Below are 19,289 nucleotides of genomic sequence, written 5' to 3'. Positions count from 1 at the left end.
GAGAGGGCTTAATTCACTTGCCTGAATCTAATAGTCTTCGTAATGGATTTCTACTTTGACCATTCCAATCCAATCTCTGCAACACTGTTAGAGGATCTTCCTAAATAAAATGTTAATTATGCCATTCTCTGTTTAAACTTTAGTGCTTCCTCAATGCTTCTGGGATAAAACACAAACTCTTTGGCATAACTAGAGATTCTGTTTCTCCACACCTTTTATTTCTGCTCTCAAGCCGTGCAAGCACTCTTCAAATTCCAGGGCATGAGGCATTGCTCATGACTCCATAACTAGGTATAATCTCCTATCTCTCCTGGGCTATCCTGCCCCCTCTTCTGGGTAGCTACACGGATTATTTCCATAATGCCATGTTCATGTATCTATCACAGCCCACCTCTCATTATACTGTAATTACAAATTTATGTTTTAATCTATTTCTTCCTCCACTTGATATTCTTCTTCTCACCCAGCAATTTTACATATAGTACATTCAAGAGGCATAATGGTTCTGTGAGAATGGCACAGAACTTAACTTGGGTTCAAGTTCTACCTCCATCTTTTACTAGCTCTATGTTAGTCAAGTAGCAAAGGCAAACAGAACTACAATGGAGAAGGACAGGAATTTATGCAATCACTTTATGATTTTGAGCATATGGTTTTACTTTTTTAGTCTGTTACTTCATTTGTACAACAGGTGTTAGACTAAATGGCTGCCTTTTAACTCTAAGATCTTACGCCTATGATTATCAGCAGTACCGTGGATAACAGAAATTTTAAAGAGTCATGCAAATACAGTATCATAAATATTTGAAACTGCAGCACTGAAGTCAATTATCAGGTTACTTAATTGCACAGATTTTTTTCAAAGTCTACTAGGATTTTTCACATTTTATTTTCTGTAATCTAGAAAAGGATAAGAAAAAAAAATTCTGCAAAGTATCAGTAAAATATAACTCTCTTTTTAAAACCTGATTTCAAAGGACATGTTTTACAATGTTATTTTTCCTGAATTGTCATAAATTCATGCAGTTTCATTCCTATGAATTCATAGAAAATTCTTCCTTCCAAAGAGAAGATCTTTCTTATAAAGTATCAGCGCTAATTTTTGTCTCTATAAGGTAGACAGCAAACAGTAACTTTTGCTAACAATGGCTGGAAATAATACATAATGCCCAAGATAAATGCAGGTAAGATAAAACTGATGGCACTTGAAACAACAAAAATCTGATCTCGAGTAGTAACAGCTCATTCTTTCTTCACTTTCAAGGCCTCTTTCTCTATTCAAGCCTTCAAGATACGCAGCAAAATAGGCAGTAGAAATTACTGTACAGAAGTCCCCCCTCCTAACCATGGGGGATATGTTCCAAGACCCTCAGTGGATGCCTGAAGCTGCAAATAGTACCGAACCCTGTGTACACTATGTTTTTTTCCTATACATACATGCCTATGAAAAAGTTTAATTTAAAAACGAGGCACAGTAAGAGATTAACAACAATACCAAGTAATAAAATAGAACAATTATAATACTGTAATACAAGTTACGTGAATGCAGCCTTTCTCTCTAAATATCTTATTGTACTGTACGTGCCCTTCTTTCTCTTGTGATGACAGAAGATGATAAAATGCCTGCGTGATGACCTGAAGTAAGGTGGATAACATAGGCACCGCGATGTAGTGTTAGGCTAACTAATGATCTGACAAGACGTCAGAAGGAGGATCATTTGCTTTCTGACCATGGCTGACTGTGGGTAACTGACACCACAAAACCAAACTGCTGATAAGGGGAGACTGCTGCACATTCCAGTTAGAACTGTACAAAGGGGAAACTATGCATGTAAATATGTTATGACTGATCACCTTGAATACACTAACTAGATGTCTCTCAATTCTAAAATGATGCTGATAATCCTACCATGATTCTTTATAGCACATTTGGTTTCACAGAGCCCTTTTCTCATCTTTATAGTAATCCTGTGAGACAGTCAAAGAGAATGTTATCTCCATCTGATAGACTAAGAGACTGAGGTGTGTGAAGATGCCCAGATACAGAATTTTAAAATGTCAGAGCTGGAACTCTTTATCATGTCTCAGTTTATATATCACCAGAATCCAGCATTTAGTGGATACTTAGTAAACATGTAGCAAATGAATTTATTGAATTTTTCTGGTTCCTAGTGTCCATTGCTACTTGCATTAGCAGCTTTACTAATTCTCAATTGCTAGGATAGGTTTCTAGTTGAGTCAAATAAAATTACTAACCCCTAAGTGAAAATGTTATTTAATTCATGCAATTTAGGTAGCCAGACCTTCTGGGTTGAATATATATATGCAGAGGGGCACCTGGGTGGCTCAGTTGGTTAAGCATCCAACTCTTGATTTTAGCTCAGGTTATGGTCTCACAGTTCATGAAATTGAGCCCCAGGCTGGGCTTTGTGCTCACAGCCCAGAGCCTGCTTAGGATTCTCTCTCTTCCTCCCCACCTCCCATGTGTGTGCATGCACACGTATTCTCTCTCAAAATAAATAAGCTTAAAAAAAAGAAAACATAAGCAGAAATTTTTTTTACCTAAGTATCTTTTCAACTATGCATTTCATAGGAGTATATGTAAAATGACCTTATCAGATAGAATAATCAAAGGAAAAAACCTACAGACATGTACATATTAACATAATTAGCATGAAGTAAATACTCAAATGTTGTTGAAATTATGATGCTGATTAAATAATCAAAAACAGTTTACCTGTGGTGCAAGAAGAGGTAGCCTAATATAAGCCAAAAGTTTACTGAGATCTTTCCGTCTCTGTTCCAAATCATGACGGACCCAAGTTAGAAGTGCATTCAGTATCGTCTCTTCATTAGGAATGTTCATGTCATCGCTGGCCAAGAGCTTCGCAATTTCGCTGGCTGGTAATAGTACAAATTCCTGGTTTCGAATTACTTCCATGAAATGTTCCTAGAGGGAATAAATAGCACATAAACAACACTGCTCCTCCTGTCCATCGGTTTATTTAAGATAAAATAAAAAATTCTGAATTAGATGCCAAAATACAGTTTGTACAGTTTGTACCTTCCTTACAATAGTATCACTAGGAAAGAAACACAGTAGAAAATAACATTTAAACTGCAATTATGTTGTTACATTTTAAGTCTCTATATCAGTAGAATTAAATTCTACCATTTGGTACATTTTAAAAATGGACCTGGGATTGGTACGTATTGCTTTGGTCAAGTTAGGGCATAGTTCTGGCAAGTCTTTCAAGAGATAGAAGGTAGAAAAAATGAATTAGACTCTGAGATGTAGGATAGTCTTAACATCAAATTTAGTTTACATTTGTAGTTGCCGAAGAATTTGGTTAACAGTACAGCTAAACACTTGGGTGAGAGATGAAGTTATTTCTCTTACCCAGAAAGGGCTGCCTGGCTGGCTAGATCGCTCAAGACCATTCCCAAGACCACAGAAGTCTTCTCAGACTCTGCCCAGGGAAGACTGTATGTCCTTAGGGCTATACTAGAACCTGATTAGCCTATACTAGAGTGTTTTAATGTAATTTATAAGACCACCCAGGATTTTAGATCTGTTTTAAAAACTTCTAATCTGATTTATGTATGAAATTCTTTTGGTCTCAAAGAAAAAGAGCCAAAGCAAGAGTGTTGACATAGAATGCACTGGGACCCTAAGCCCTTGCACCAAAGATCATTCATTTTCAGCCACATATTAGAATCAGGCTCCTTATAATTTGAAATGGGAGATAGAAATGACTTTAGCTGCAAGATAATGACTTTTGCTAGGTTATTATGCTAAACAGTCTGAAGAGACGGGAAATTTACTTTCTGGTGTGCAAGGTTACAAGTCTTAATGCATGGACTGTTTACATAACTATAAAATAAATGCAAAAGCTATGTATATTGTCCCTTAATGTTTTTCGTACATTTCCTAGTTTGCTATGGCTGTCTCAGCATACACTGTTCTAGTGAAATAGCTAGGGCTGTTTAAATTAGAGCTAGAGATAAGGACTGGTGACTATCTTCTATATTAAAATGAGAATTATATGTTCCACATAGCTTGCAGTAACCCAAATTAGGTACTAATCTAAAATATATCTTGGGTTGACATTCCTTTCTTAGAAATTCTTAAATAGGAAACCATACATGAATAATTAACTAAATTCAATTGCCTCAATTCATCATGATTTGTTAAAGATGCCCAAATGTATCTATTTTAAATGACTGATTATCATTTTCAGAAATGTATTTTAATAAAACCTTGATGTTGGCTTCAAGCAAACTGTTCGACCCAATTATATACTGACATTATAAAATGATTTGGTAACACATAGCAAGAGCTATAAAAATGCTTAAGCTCTCAGCCTAGTTACCCCACTAGCAGTTTAATACTTTATAAATAATTCACAAGGGAAAAAAAAAGCTGATGCTTCTCTAATGATGCTTCTCTGAATTATTATTTATAATAGTACAAAATAGGAATTAGCCTAAAGGTCTGGCTATAGGGGTTTGTTACTCAATGAACTATTAAGCAGGTATTAAAAATTTCAAAAACAAATATCATACAGGTACATGGAAACATTTATTACATAGTATTAGGAAAGATTCTCAAGAAATCAAAATTTCTTTTTTTCAACTTTAATTGTTTAGTCATTTAGTTATAGCAGATATGTGATTAATTAATTTTTAAATTTACATCCAAGTTAGTTAGCATATAATGCATATATATATATACACACACTCACACACACATACATATACATCTTCTTTATCCATTCATCCATCGACGGACATTTGCTCTTTCCATACTTTGGCTATTGTTGATAACACTGCTATAAACATTGGGGTGCATGCGCCCATTCGAAACAGCACACCCAATTCCCTTGGATAAGTACCTAGTAGGGCAATTGCTGGGTCGTAGGGCAGTTCTATTTTTAATTTTTTGAGGAACCTCCATGCTGTTTTCCAGAGTGGCTGCACCAGTTTGCACTCCCACCACCAGTGCAAAAGAGATCCTCTTTCTCAGCATCCTCACCAACATCTGTTGTTGCCTGAGTTGTTAATGTGAGCCATTCTGACAGGTGTAAGGTGGTATCTCATTGTGGTTTTGATTTGTATTTCCCTGATGATGAGTGATGTGGAGCATTTTTTAATGTGTCTGTCAGCCATTTGGATGTCTTCTTTAGAGAAGTGTCTATTCATGTCTTTGGCCCATTTCTTCACTGCATTATTTGGTTTTTGGGTGTTGAGTTTGATCAGTTCTTTATAGATTTTGGATACTAACCCTTTATCTGATTGTCATTTGCAAATATCTTCTCCCATTCTATTGGCTGTCTTTTAGTTTTGCTAACTGTTTCCTTCACTGTGCAGAAGCTTTTTATTTTGATGAGATCCCAATAGTTCATTTTTGTTTTGGTTTCCCTTGCCTCAGGAGACACGTTGAGTAAGAAGTTGCTGTGGCCAAGGTCAAAGAGGTTTTTGCCTGCCTTCTCCTCAAGGATTTGATGGCTTGCTGTCTTACGTTTAGGTCTTTCATCCACTTTGAGTTTATTTTTGTGTGTGGTGTAAGAAAGTGGTCCTGTCCAGTTTTCCCAGCACCACTTGCTGAAGAGATTGTCTTTATTCCATTGGATATTCTTTCCTGCTTTGTCAAAGATCAGTTGGCCATATGTTTGTGGGTCCGTTTCTGGGTTCTCTATTCTGTTCCATTGATCTGAGTGTCTGTTCTTCTGCCAGTACTATACTGTCTTGATGATTACAGCTTTGTAAAACATCTTGAAGTCCAGGATTGTGATGCCTCCAGCTTTGGTTTTCTTTTTCAAGATTGCTTTTGGTTATTTCGGGTCTTTTCTGGTTCCATACAAATTCTAGGATTGTTTGTTCTAGCTCTGTGAAGAATGCTGTTGTTATTTTGATAGGGATTGCATTGACTATGTAGATTGCTTTGGGTAGTATTGACATTTTTAACAGTATCTGTTCTTCCTATCCAGGAGCATGAATCTTTTCCCATTTTTTTTTTCTGTCTTCTTCAATTTCTTTCATAAGCTTTCTATAGTTTTCAGTGTATAGACTTTTCACCTTTTTGGTTAGATTTATTCTTAGGTATTTTATGGTTTTTGGTGCAATTGTAAATGGGATCACTTCTGTGATTTCTCTTTCTGTTGCTTCATTATTGGTGTACAGGAATACAACCTATTTCTGTACATTGACTTTATATCCTGCGACATTGCTAAATTCATGGATTGGATCAGTTCTGGCAGTTTTTTGGTGGAATCTTTTGGGTTTTCCATATAGAGTATAATGCCATCTGCAAAAAGTGAAAGTTGACCTCCTCCTGCCCGAGTTGGATGCCTTTTATTTCTTTGTGTTGTCTGATCGCTCAGGCTAAGGCTTCCAATACTATGCTGAGTAACAGTGGCAAGAGTGGACATGCCTGTTTTGTTCCTGACCTTAGGGGGAAAGCTCTCAGTTTTTCCCCATTGAGGATGATATTAGTGGTGGGTCTTTCATATATGGCTTTTATGATCTTGAGGTATGATCCTTCTATTCCTACTTTCTTGAGGGTTTTTATCCAGAAAGGATGCTGTATTTTGTCAAATGTTTTCCCTGCATCTATTGAGAGGATCATTTGGTTCTTGTCCTTTCTTTCATTAATGTGATGTATTGCATTGATTGTTTTGCAGATATTGAACCAGCCCTATATCGCAGGTATAAATCCCACTTGGTCGTGGTGAGTAATTTTTTTAATGTACTGTTGGATCCAGTTGGCTAGTATCTTGTTGAGGATTTTTTGCATCCATGTTCATCAGGGAAATTGGTCTATAGTTCTCCTTTTTAGTGGGGTCTGTCTGGTTTTGGAATCAAGGTAATGCTGGCTTCATAGAATGAGTTTGGAAGTTTTCCTTCCATTTCTATTTTTTGAAATAGCTTCAAAAAAATAGGTGTTAACTCTTCTTTAAATGTTTGGTAGGTTTCCCCTGGAAAGCAACCTGGCCCTGGAGTCTTGTTTTTTGGGAGATTCTTATTTCTAACTCAATTTCTTTACTGGTTATGGGTCTGTTCAAATTTTCTATTTCTTCCTGTTTCAGTTTTGGTAGTGTATATGTTTCTAGGAATTTGTCCATTTCTTCCAGATTGCCCAATTTATTGGTGTATAATTGCTCATAATATTCTCTTATTATTGTTTGTATTTCTGCTGTGTTGGCTGTGATCTCTCCTCTTTCATTCTTGATTTTATTTATTTGGGTTCTTTCCTTTTTCTTTTTCATCAAACTGGCTAGGTGTTTATCAATTTTGTTAATTCTTTCAAAGAACAAGCTTCTGGTTTCATTGATCTGTTCTATTGTTTTTTTTGTTGTTGTTGTTGTTGTTTTGTTTCTATAGCATTGATTTCTGCTCTAATCTTTATTATTTCTTGCTTTCTGCTGTTTTTGGGTTTTATTTGCTGTTCTTTTTCCAGCTATTTAAGGTGTAAGATTAGGTTGTGTATCTGAGACTTTCTTCCTTCTTTAGGAAGGCCTAGATTGCTATATGCTTCCCTCTTATGACCACTTTTGCTGCATCCCAGAGGTTTTGGGCTGTGGTGTTATCATTTTCATTGGCTTCCATGTACTTTTAAATTTCCTTTTTAACTTCTTGGTTAGTCCATTCATTCTTTGGTAGGATGTTCTTTAGTCTCCTAGTATTTGTTATCTTTCCAAATTTTTCTTGTGGTTGATTTTGAGTTTCATAGTGTTGTGGTCTGAAAACATGCACAGTATGATCTCGATCTTTTTGTACTTGCTGAGGGCTGATTTGTGTCCCAGTATATGATCTATTCTGAGGACTGTTCCGTGTGCACTGGAGAAGAATGTGTATTCTGCTGCCTTAGGATGAAATGTTCTGTATATCTCATAAGTCCATCTTGTCTAGTGTGTCATTCAAAGCCATTGTTTCCTTGTTGATTTTCTGTTTAGATGATATTTACATTGTTGTAAGTGGGGTGTTGAAGTCCCCTACTACTATGGTATTATTATCAATGAGTTTCTTTAGGTTTGTGATTGATTTAATTATTTGGATGCTTGCACATTTGGGGCACAGATGTTTACAACTGTTAGGTCTTCTTGGTCAATATACCTCTTAATTATGATATAATGCCCTTTTTCATCCCTTGTTAGAGCCTTTATTTTAAAATCTAGATTGCCTGATATAAGTATGGCTACTCTGGCTTTCTTTTGGTGACCATTAGCATGACAGATGTTTCTCCATCCCCTTATTTTCAATCTGAATGTGTCTTTAGGTTTAAAATGGGTCTCTTGTAAACAGCATATAGATGGATCTTGTTTTCTTATCCATTCTGTTACCCTATGTCTTTTGATTGGAGTGTTTAGTCCACTGACATTTAGAGTGAGTACTGAAAGATAAGAATTTATTGCCATTATGTTGCCTGTAGAGTTGTTCTCTGGTCCTTTCTAGTTTTTGTTGCTTTTGGTCTTTTTTGGTTTTTTTTCCTTGTCTTTTCTCCCCTCAGAGAGTCCCCCTTAAAATTTCTTGCAGGGCTGGTTTAGTTGTCATGAACTCCTTTAGTTTTTGTTTGTCTGGGAAACTTTTTTTTTTTAATTTTATTATTTATTATTTTTTTTAATATATGAAATTTATTATCAAATTGGTTTCCATACAACACCCAGTGCTCATCCCAAAAGATGACCTCTTCAATACCCATTACCTACCCTCCTCTCCCTCCCACCCCCCATTAACCCTCAGTTCGTTCTCAGTTTTTAAGAGTATTTTATGCTTTGGCTCTCTCCCACTCTAACCTCTTTTTTTTTTTTCCCTTCCCCTCCCCCATGGGTTTCTGTTAAGTTTCTCAGGATCCCACATAAGAGTGAAAACATACGGTATCTGTCTTTCTCTGTATGGCTTATTTCACTTAGCATCACACTCTCCAGTGGAAAACTTTTTCTCTCTCCTTCTATTTTGAATGACAGCCTTGCTGGATAAAGAATTCTTGGTTGCATATTTTTCTGATTCAGCACATTGAGTATATCCTGCCACTCTTTTCTGGCCCAAGTTTCTGTGGATAGGTCTGCTCAAACCTGATCTGTCTTCCTTTGCAGGTTAAGGGCTTTTTTCCCTTGCTGCTTTCATGATTCTTTCATTTTCTGTGTACTTTGTGAATTTGACTGATAATGCTTTGTTGATGGTTGGTTTTTGTTGAATCTAGTGGGAGTTCTCTGTGCTTCCTGGATTTTGATGTCTGTGTTATGTCTTTTCCCAGGTTAGGAAAGTTTTGTGCTATCATTTGCTCACATAAACCTTCTACCCCTTTTCTCTCTCTTCATCTTCTGGGATCTCTATGATTCTGATGTTATTCCTTTTTAGGGATTTAGTGAGTTCTCTAGTAATACACATTTGTAATTGCTCAAAGGTAGTGTATAGTATAATCAACATTCACACCATACTGCTGTTAACTATTGGTTTCCTTTCAAATGGTATTAGTGGCATTACCAATGCAAAGGGATTAATTCATCAATTAGAAAAGGACTATTACATAACAATATACATTTTATTATTTATTTGTTGATATACCTATTTCAGAATGCTGTCCATTCCATTCTAATTCATTTTAAGTGAAAATCAAGTCTCTCAACAACTTACAGAAAGACTACTGAACTCAAGGTTAAACACAAAGTGCTTTTCAAAAGTATTATTTGGTTTTAAAGCAGGGATTTTAACAGAATTCAATGTTTTTTTCAAGGTTTTCCAGATCAAGAAACAAAACTTAAAATTAAATGCTTGTATTTATTTCATAAATCCATAATGTCATTAGATATTTGTAATAATATACCCAGTCTTAGACTTTTTGGTGGAGGTTAAATAACTTGTGCCAGGTCACATTCAGTGGCAGCCAGAATGAGCACCAGTTTCCAGATTTCAGGATCAAAAGAAGGAACTCTTCATCCTCTCCTACCTGTGCTCACAGAGGACGAGTAAACATCCCCAATACATGCATCATTTACTGACTGTAACAACTGAATTCACTATGTGGTAGTATGCTTACTCTCTTTTGTGTTGTTGTGATGAGCACCAGGTGTTTTATGGAAGTGTTGAATCACTATATTGTGTACCTTGAAGCTAATATAACACTGTATGTTAACTCACTGGAATTAAGATAAAACCTTAAAATCTATTTTGTAATATAAATAGCTATCACGCTACCAAACACTTGCTAGCATTATGCCTTTCCTCCTTTTGGAATTAGGTTTTAAGCAAATGAAATTACTGAGGGATTTGTTTAAATTGAAGATTGAATTTTGTGATACATTTTCATCGAGTTCCCATAGCAACAATTCAAGTCAAACAATCTTCCTCTAAATGACTTACTGTTGTTAGACTTAAATTTCATGTCTCTGTTCAAACTGAATAATGTCAAATAAAGGTCTTGAGAAAAAAAATACCCAACTAATTGGATATGAAAATAGTTTTAAAAACATTGACCTGAATCAATAATATTGTAATAACTCTGTATGGCTATAGAAAGTAACTACACTTATCACGGTAAGCATGGCATAATGTATAGAACTGTTGAATCCCTACATTGTATACCTGAAACGAAACACTGCAAGCCAACTCTACTTTAATAAAAAAATAAGCCAATTTAATTTAAGTCTAAGCCATTATGTCTAAGCAGCCACTGTGCCTCTACTGTAAACAACAGGCGTGACCCCAGTGCATTCCTTCCTAAGAAAGAGGTATTACTTAAACTATGAACGGATTATGAAGAAAAGAAAACCAGCTTTACTTTATTTATATTCATCTTACTCCCCAAATTATTTGAAACTGAGGTTTAAGATCAAAATGAGAAATCTGCAGGGAAAGATAAAGACTGAGATGGGGGAAAAAATCTCCCCTGGGATTTAATTTAGAAGACACTAGATCTGTATGGTTTTGCCCTGTCATACAATCTCTAGCTTTTTACTCGAAGCACTATAGCCATTATAAACAAGCAACATTCCCGAGAAGTGACGACACCACAGGGGAAAAATGAATCATAAAGGTTGTACTTCTGTATGAGTGCTTGTATTCCCTCACATCAATCCCTACTGTGTCAAATAGAGTAAATCTCTATAATGATGGTAACGATGATGACACCATTTATTGACTGGGTATACTATGTATCAATTTTAAGCACTAAACTGCTATTAACTCATTTAATCCTCACATCAAGCTTATGAAGTTGGTGGAATTATTCTTCCCAGTTGTTGCAAACATCTGTTCTCACAATTCTTTCCAAATCTCTGTTTCTGTAGTGAAAGATTCTTAAAGTACCTGTCAATCCCTTCACAGACAAATCAATTCAGTGGAAGGATGGAGGATGGAAGACAAGGTAGACAAAAACATCTCCTGAATGTTGATAAAACAGTAGTATGGATAACTGGTATAAATGTGTGTGAATGTTCACACTCTCTCTTCTCTCAGAAGCTGTACTGTCCTGATTGTAGCAGGTCAAGCAATCTTGGCCCAGCTGTGGAGACCTAACTGCCTTGGTGTGACAAGATGGTCATTCCTTAAAAATCCAAATATCCTCCTTTGCGCAAACCTTCCTACTATGAAGTCTGTGGGACCTGGTCCTAACAATATGCCTTCAACATGCCCTTCTTTTCTTGGTATCCTAGAGCAACCTGTACCCATTATCCTCCAGGTTTCTGAATGAGAACCTCCTCTGCAATTTACTTTGTGCACATAATTTGCTACAGTTAACAAGAACATCTTTCTACATAGCTAAAAACCCTTCTTATATATAACCAGATTTATCTTTAATAAAAGCCTCCCCTTCCCAGGGGAGTTCTACCAGACGTTTAAAGCAGAGATAATACCTATCCTTCTCAAGCTATTCCAAGAAATAGAAAGGGAAGGAAAACTTCCAGACTCATTCTATGAAGCCAGTATTACTTTGATTCCTAAACCAGACAGAGACCCAGTAAAAAAAGAGAACTACAGGCCAATATCCCTGATGAATATGGATGCCAAAATTCTCAATAAGATACTAGCAAATCGAATTCAACAGCATATAAAAAGAATTATTCACCATGATCAAGTGGGATTCATTCCTGGGATGCAGGGCTGGTTCAACATTCGCAAATCAATCAACGTGATACATCACATTAACAAAAAAAAAGAGAAGAACCATATGATCCTGTCAATCGATGCAGAAAAGGCCTTTGATAAAATCCAGCACCCTTTCTTAATAAAAACCCTTGAGAAAGTCGGGATAGAAGGAACATACTTAAAGATCATAAAAGCCATTTATGAAAAGCCCACAGCTAACATCATCCTCAACGGGGAAAAACTGAGAGCTTTTTCCCTGAGATCAGGAACACGACAGGGATGCCCACTCTCACCGTTGTTATTTAACATAGTGCTGGAAGTTCTAGCATCAGCAATCAGACAACAAAAGGAAATCAAAGGCATCAAAATTGGCAAAGATGAAGTCAAGCTTTCGCTTTTTGCAGATGACATGATATTATACATGGAAAATCCGATAGACTCCACCAAAAGTCTGCTAGAACTGATACATGAATTCAGCAAAGTTGCAGGATACAAAATCAATGTACAAAAATCAGTTGCATTCTTATACACTAACAATGAAGCAACAGAAAGACAAATAAAGAAACTGATCCCATTCACAATTGCACCAAAAAGCATAAAATACCTAGGAATAAATCTAACCAAAGATGTAAAGGATCTGTATGCTGAAAACTATAGAAAGCTTATGAAGGTAATTGAAGAAGATTTAAAGAAATGGAAAGACATTCCCTGCTCATGGATTGGAAAAATAAATATTGTCAAAATGTCAATACTACCCAAAGCTATCTACACATTCAATGCAATCCCAATCAAAATTGCACCAGCATTCTTCTCGAAACTAGAACAAGCAATCCTAAAATTCATATGGAACCACAAAAGGCCCCGAATAGCCAAAGGAATTTTGAAGAAGAAGACCAAAGCAGGAGGCATCACAATCCCAGACTTCAGCCTCTACTACAAAGCTGTCATCATCAAGACAGCATGGTATTGGCACAAAAACAGACACACAGACCAATGGAATAGAATAGAAACCCCAGAACTAGACCCACAAACATATGGCCAACTCATCTTTGACAAAGCAGGAAAGAACATCCAATGGAAAAAAGACAGCCTCTTTAACAAATGGTGCTGGGAGAACTGGACAGCAACATGCAGAAGGTTGAAACTAGACCACTTTCTCACACCATTTACAAAAATAAACTCAAAATGGATAAAGGACCTAAATGTGAGACAGGAAACCATCAGAACCTTAGAGGAGAAAGCAGGAAAAGACCTCTCTGACCTCAGCCGTAGCAATCTCTTACTCGACACATCCCCAAAGGCAAGGGAATTAAAAGCAAAAGTGAATTACTGGGACCTTATGAAGATAAAAAGCTTCTGCACAGCAAAGGAAACAACCAACAAAACTAAAAGACAACCAACGGAATGGGAAAAGATATTTGCAAATGACATATCGGACAAAGGGCTAGTATCTAAAATCTATAAAGAGCTCACCAAACTCCACACCCGAAAAACTAATAACCCAGTGAAGAAATGGGCAGAAAACATGAATAGACACTTCTCTAAAGAAGACATCCAGATGGCCAACAGGCACATGAAAAGATGTTCAGCGTCGCTCCTTATCAGGGAAATACAAATCAAAACCACACTCAGGTATCACCTCACGCCAGTCAGAGTGGCCAAAATGAACAAATCAGGAGACTATAGATGCTGGAGAGGATGTGGAGAAACGGGAACCCTCTTGCACTGTTGGTGGGAATGCAAATTGGTGCAGCCGCTCTGGAAAACAGTGTGGAGGTTCCTCAGAAAATTAAAAATAGACCTACCCTATGACCCAGCAATAGCACTGCTAGGAATCTACCCAAGGGATACAGGAGTACTGATGCATAGGGGCACTTGTACCCCAATGTTCATAGCAGCACTCTCAACAATAGCCAAATTATGGAAAGAGCCTAAATGTCCATCAACTGATGAATGGATAAAGAAATTGTGGTTTATATACACAATGGAATACTACGTGGCAATGAGAAAAAATGAAATATGGCCTTTTGTAGCAAAGTGGATGGAACTGGAGAGTGTGATGCTAAGTGAAATAAGCCATACAGAGAAAGACAGATACCATATGGTTTCACTCTTATGTGGATCCTGAGAAACTCAACAGGAACCCATGGGGGAGGGGAAGGGAGAAAAAAAAAAAAGACGTTAGAGTGGGAGAGAGCCAAAGCATAAGAGACTGTTAAAAACTGAGAACAAACTGAGGGTTGATGGGGGGTGGGAGGGAGGGGCGGGTGGGTGATGGGTAGTGAGGAGGGCACCTTTTGGGATGAGCACTGGGTGTTGTATGGAAACCAATTTGTCAATAAACTTCATAAAAAAAAAAAAAAAAAAAATAAAAGCCTCCCTTTCATTCTATCATCTGTACTAGTACTGTACCAATACCCCACAGTCACCATCACCAATTTCCATCAGTGAGTATGTAGGCAATTCTGAAATACACCCAGGTGCTACAAAGGAAAATGTAGGGGAGATCCTGCTTTAAAAAGTGGCAGATCTGAAAACCTTGAATACAACAGTCCCAGGCCACTGCTCTGCTTCTCAGCAACTACAATAACTTCAGGCTTGACTCATATATCCAGGAGAAATATTACTTGGTGATTCCCCTCATAACTCAATGAAAATATTTTGCATTAGACAGTAAACCTGGACCTCACAACATATGGCAGAGCCATGGGGAAACAGCAACATGTAGATAAGCCCACAACAATAAGGAATGGGGTAAAGAGCATATATATATGCCTTTCTGCTTTTCAGAAAATACATACCATAGTATAATTGTGAGCCACTTTATGCAAATCTGTACAACCTTGGGCATCAGCAAAAGAACGGATTCCAAGACAGTTGGATGGGTGAAGCTGTTTCATTAAAAACTTACAGCAAGCTTCTACAACCTGTGAAAGCTGAAGAAGGCAAGCTGTAGATAGCAGGCACTCAATATTATCTTCTTTTAATTCAAGGCGGCCTTAATGATAAAAAGAAATTCCATGAACTATAGAGCTATATTAACTTTAATTTATAAAATAATCAATGTTAATAGTAATAATTCTAAACAAGAGTTCATTACATGAATTCCAGACCTGGATGGTTTAAGATAGTCCAAAAAGAAAAGTACTAAATACAAAAAAAAAATCATTAGCTCTTTGACTTCTATTAAAATAAAAAACTAATGGTTTATTTTCAGAATTTTTAAATGATGCTTTAAGTAGCATATCTAATTTTAAGTGCAAATAATTTATAAACATTACATAATTCATCTAATTATTATATTAACATTTAAAAATACCAATCATAAGCTTAGTTATGATAACCACTTTAAAGATTCTAATATAAAGATTTTAACTTATGAAGTATCATTAGGGGTGATGACAACAACAGAATTAACTGTTAGCTGTGGCAGGCTTTGCTAGAAGCAGAAATCTGAAATCTAAGAATATAACATAACCTTAAGAGGTTTTAAATTTACATTTTCAGACTTATTACCTGTATATGCATACTGAATCAAGGACCATAGTGAATTAGGTTCAACACCTTCCATTTTTATTTCCTCTTGTCTTGCTTCCCTGACATCATTAGTAAACATGGCAGCAAAATAATCAGAGACAGAGGAGAGCACCAATCTGAGAACATATCAGAAGAAGAAAAAATCAGTGACCACATTATAAAGTTGATGTTCATCAATAAATGCTGCTGCTTCTCTTTCTCTCTTTCCTTCTTTTTTTTTTCTCTTTCTCTCTTTCCTTCTTTTTTTTTTTTTTAATTTGTTACCCATAGAAAGTGCATGGTACTGGGAAATGCATTTTAAGTTTGACAAATTGCTTTATGCTCTAGTTCCTTCCTTGGAATAATAAATTACCATTACTGAAAATTTTCTGCTGAGGTAAATGATTTACCCATTCATTACTCAAATATCACTTTAAAACATCCAGAAGAAAAGCTAAAGCCCACAGCATGAAATTGACCATATAAAAAAAGAAAAAAAGTGTAGAGTTTATTTTCTGTTTATCACTTTTGGAAATAACCTAAGGTTTTGTGTGTGTGTGTTTTTTTAAATTTAATTGTAGAAACAGTAAATATATGGGAGACATTTGAGAATGGTTTTAGCAGGTTATTTTTAACTTTTGTGATTTTTTTATTACTGTATATTATAATGTTCATATTTTGTTATTATAGTATTTGTTGTAATACTATAAAACTATAATATTTTTGTAATAGTACATTATTATATATTATCTATATCTGATCAGATTTTTGATAGTCATGTATGAAGAAAAATAGGTTATACATATATATTTTGAAATGTGCATTTTTTATTTGATGTCTTGGAGACACTGCCATGTCAGCACACTTATATAGATTTATTTATTTTTTTTTAAATATTAACAGATAATAGTTGAAGCTCCCTCTGTGTTCCCCTCTACTTCCATTCTCCTCCCTCCCCAGGTGTGCAGTGCTAAGTCACAGTTTACCAGATTGCTCTCCAAGGTGCTATCCCAATTTAGACCCCCACCAGCACTGTATGAAAGAGAACATTTTCCCACAACATTGTCAGATGTTAAATTTGGGGGCCATGTGCAAGGTGTTAAGGGGCATCTCACTGTTGTTTAAAAAAATTTTTTTAATGCTTATTTTATTTTTGAAAGAGAGAGACAGAGCGTGAGTGGGGAAGGGGCAGAGAGAGAGGGAGACACAGAATCTGAAGCAGGCTCCAGGCTCTGAGCTGTCAGCAGTCATGAACTCATGAACTTGAGCTCATGACCTGTGAGCTCATGACCTGAGTGGAAGTTAGACGCTTAACCGACTGAACCACCCAGGTGCCCCTCGTTGTTTTAATTTTCATTCCTCTGATTGCTAGTGAGATTGAAGGTCTTTTCAAACAGTCATTGGTCATTCAGGTTTCCTCTGAGAACTGCCTATTCATTTATTTCATTTATTCACCAAACCAATTCATACCTAATAAGAACTGGGCACTGTTCTAGATATTGTCAGTATAAACAACAGACAAAAGATCCCTTCTCTCATGGAGTCTTACATTCTAGAGGGAAGGGAAATAAATAATAAACAGCAGAAGTAAATGCAATAGTGAATTAAAGAGTGGTAAGTGCTAAGGGGGAAAGGGAGGATAAGGGCAAATGGGGAGTAGGCAGTTGGGTTAAATAAGTGGTCTTACTGGAAAGTGGCACTTGGGCAAAGACTTGAAGGAGGTGTGGGAATTAGCCATACAGGTGCCTAGGAATAGCATTCAGGCAAAGTAGCAGCCAATGCAAAAGCAAAAACCCAAAGGTAGCAGTGGCATGCCTGGCACATACAAGGAACATGGTGGCTGTGAGTGCACGAGGACAGGAGCTGAACAGAGCATAAGAAGGCACTGGTAATCACACAGGCCACTGTGAGGACTTGGGCTTTCACAATCAGCGACGTGAGGAGTCACTGAAAAGTCTGATTGCAGGAGTGACTGTATCTGAGTTCTTTTTTAAAGGATCACTCAGGTAGCTGTGTAGAAAAAAGAATGTAGGGGGAAAAGGTGAAAGCAGGGAGACCAGTTGGCAGTGTCTGGCACTGGTAACCTGAGTTAGATGGTGAGAGTTTACACATACGTGGAAGGGAAGGTAATGAACTCTGTTTTAGAAATAATAGAATTTGAGGGGCCTCTATGAAATGCAGGTTGAAGTGTCTTTTCTAATAAACCAATGCTTTTTCTCACAGTATCTAGTAGCATCTCAATAAATGTATACTCATTGAATCACTGGAAACTAAGAACAAGCCCATTTTTCCTAAGGATTTCACTTCCACTTTGGAAAGTTTAAGAAAACCTTTGAGACAGAGTGTTAATTAGTTTTTGAAAGCATTAAAAAAAAACAACCCTTTGAGGTCCTCACAGTGATTAACACTGAACAATTGAATATGGAATTATGAAAAGAAACAATGAAATATTCTTTATTAAACACCTCTCTTTTCCTTTTCTTATTTCAAAAAATAGTAGCATCACTGCTTTTCATATTTCTTAGAGAAGTCAGCAAATAGAAGTTGGAACAGGTGTCACTATTTTAAAACTCTTCACAGGTTTTGCCATTTCCTTCCACTAGCTTTTTTGCTTCTAAATACAGCTCTCATTTCCACTGAGTTTGTTTAAAGTTATTTAATAGGTAGAATTTAGGAGGAAAGCTGCTCATAGTAGCTGAAATCTATACCAAACAATACTGACCAATCTGAGGCTAGTGTGCTTTGTTTTTGTCATTCTGCAGAGGGAAAGTGACCCTTCTGGGGTCATTTAATGTGTAATAATTTCACATGCACTGTTTTCTTTGTAGAAATTCCATGAAAGATACCCTTTCCCAAAAGCATCCTATCCTAATAGTTAGTTGGAACAAATTATTTCAACATACATCACTAAGTTAGCAAGGAAATACTTTCACATATAGAGACTTAGAAAACAATTTACCTGTGAGCTGGAATTCTGCGATCACCAGCAACCAGAATTACATCACATAACTGTTTATGTCTCAAATAGTTTTCCATCTTTTTAAATGTTTGCTCCGCATGATTAAGGGCTTGGAAAAATTCATCTGATGAACATGGCTCCATAGTATGGCAGGATGATAATGTCTGACTACTATTGGAAGTCCTGAAAAGAAAGAGAACACACCTTTTGAAATATTACTATCACGGGGTGCCTGGGTGGCGCAGTCGGTTAAGCGTCCGACTTCAGCCAGGTCACGATCTCGCGGTCCGTGAGTTCGAGCCCCGCGTCGGGCTCTGGGCTGATGGCTCAGAGCCTGGAGCCTGTTTCCGATTCTGTGTCTCCCTCTCTCTCTGCCCCTCCCCCGTTCATGCTCTGTCTCTCTCTGTCCCAAAAATAAATAAACGTTGAAATATTACTATCACATTGAAAATATATTTTCTATCACGTCCTTTAAAACCCTTTAAATGTAATAGAAGTAATTGATGCTATCAGTCAACAGTAACGTGTAATGATTCATTTTTGCCTTTTAAATTCAATGATGGCTCAAAAAATGCATGTGTCTTGTAAACATTGTGAGTGAATGTGACACCTATTAGTAACTATACATACTCTTTGTGGTGTCTGTTTTTGAGATCTTTTTACTGGTCAACATAATATCTCTGTTGAAAAAGAGCCAAATTATATTCATAATGATAGTTGTATCTCC

At 36.6% G+C, this 19,289-nt stretch overlaps 1 protein-coding gene across 3 annotated transcripts in view; it reads right to left on the bottom strand.

Moving 5' to 3' along the window:
* KLHL5 (kelch like family member 5) overlaps window positions 1-19,289 on the bottom strand; it is an 88,747-nt gene that overhangs the window by 37,042 nt on the left and 32,416 nt on the right. For all 3 annotated transcript variants that reach the window (XM_047091344.1, XM_047091345.1, XM_047091343.1), the window contains 4 exons: window positions 18,563-18,745; window positions 15,604-15,740; window positions 14,889-15,085; window positions 2,738-2,950 (listed from right to left, as the gene is read on the bottom strand). In XM_047091344.1, coding sequence (XP_046947300.1) covers window positions 2,738-2,950; window positions 14,889-15,085; window positions 15,604-15,740; window positions 18,563-18,705 — 690 coding nt within the window. In that variant the 5' untranslated portion in view covers window positions 18,706-18,745. The remainder of the gene's footprint in view (window positions 1-2,737; window positions 2,951-14,888; window positions 15,086-15,603; window positions 15,741-18,562; window positions 18,746-19,289) is intronic.

The sequence above is a fragment of the Lynx rufus genome, unplaced genomic scaffold (assembly GCF_022079265.1).
Source record: "Lynx rufus isolate CCGP_SWC_20201006 ecotype Redwood Valley unplaced genomic scaffold, mLynRuf1.p SCAF_3, whole genome shotgun sequence".
Lineage (NCBI taxonomy): Eukaryota > Metazoa > Chordata > Mammalia > Carnivora > Felidae > Lynx > Lynx rufus.
The sequence above is the reverse complement of the archived record's forward strand: the minus strand, read 5'-3'. Positions and strand labels throughout refer to the sequence as shown.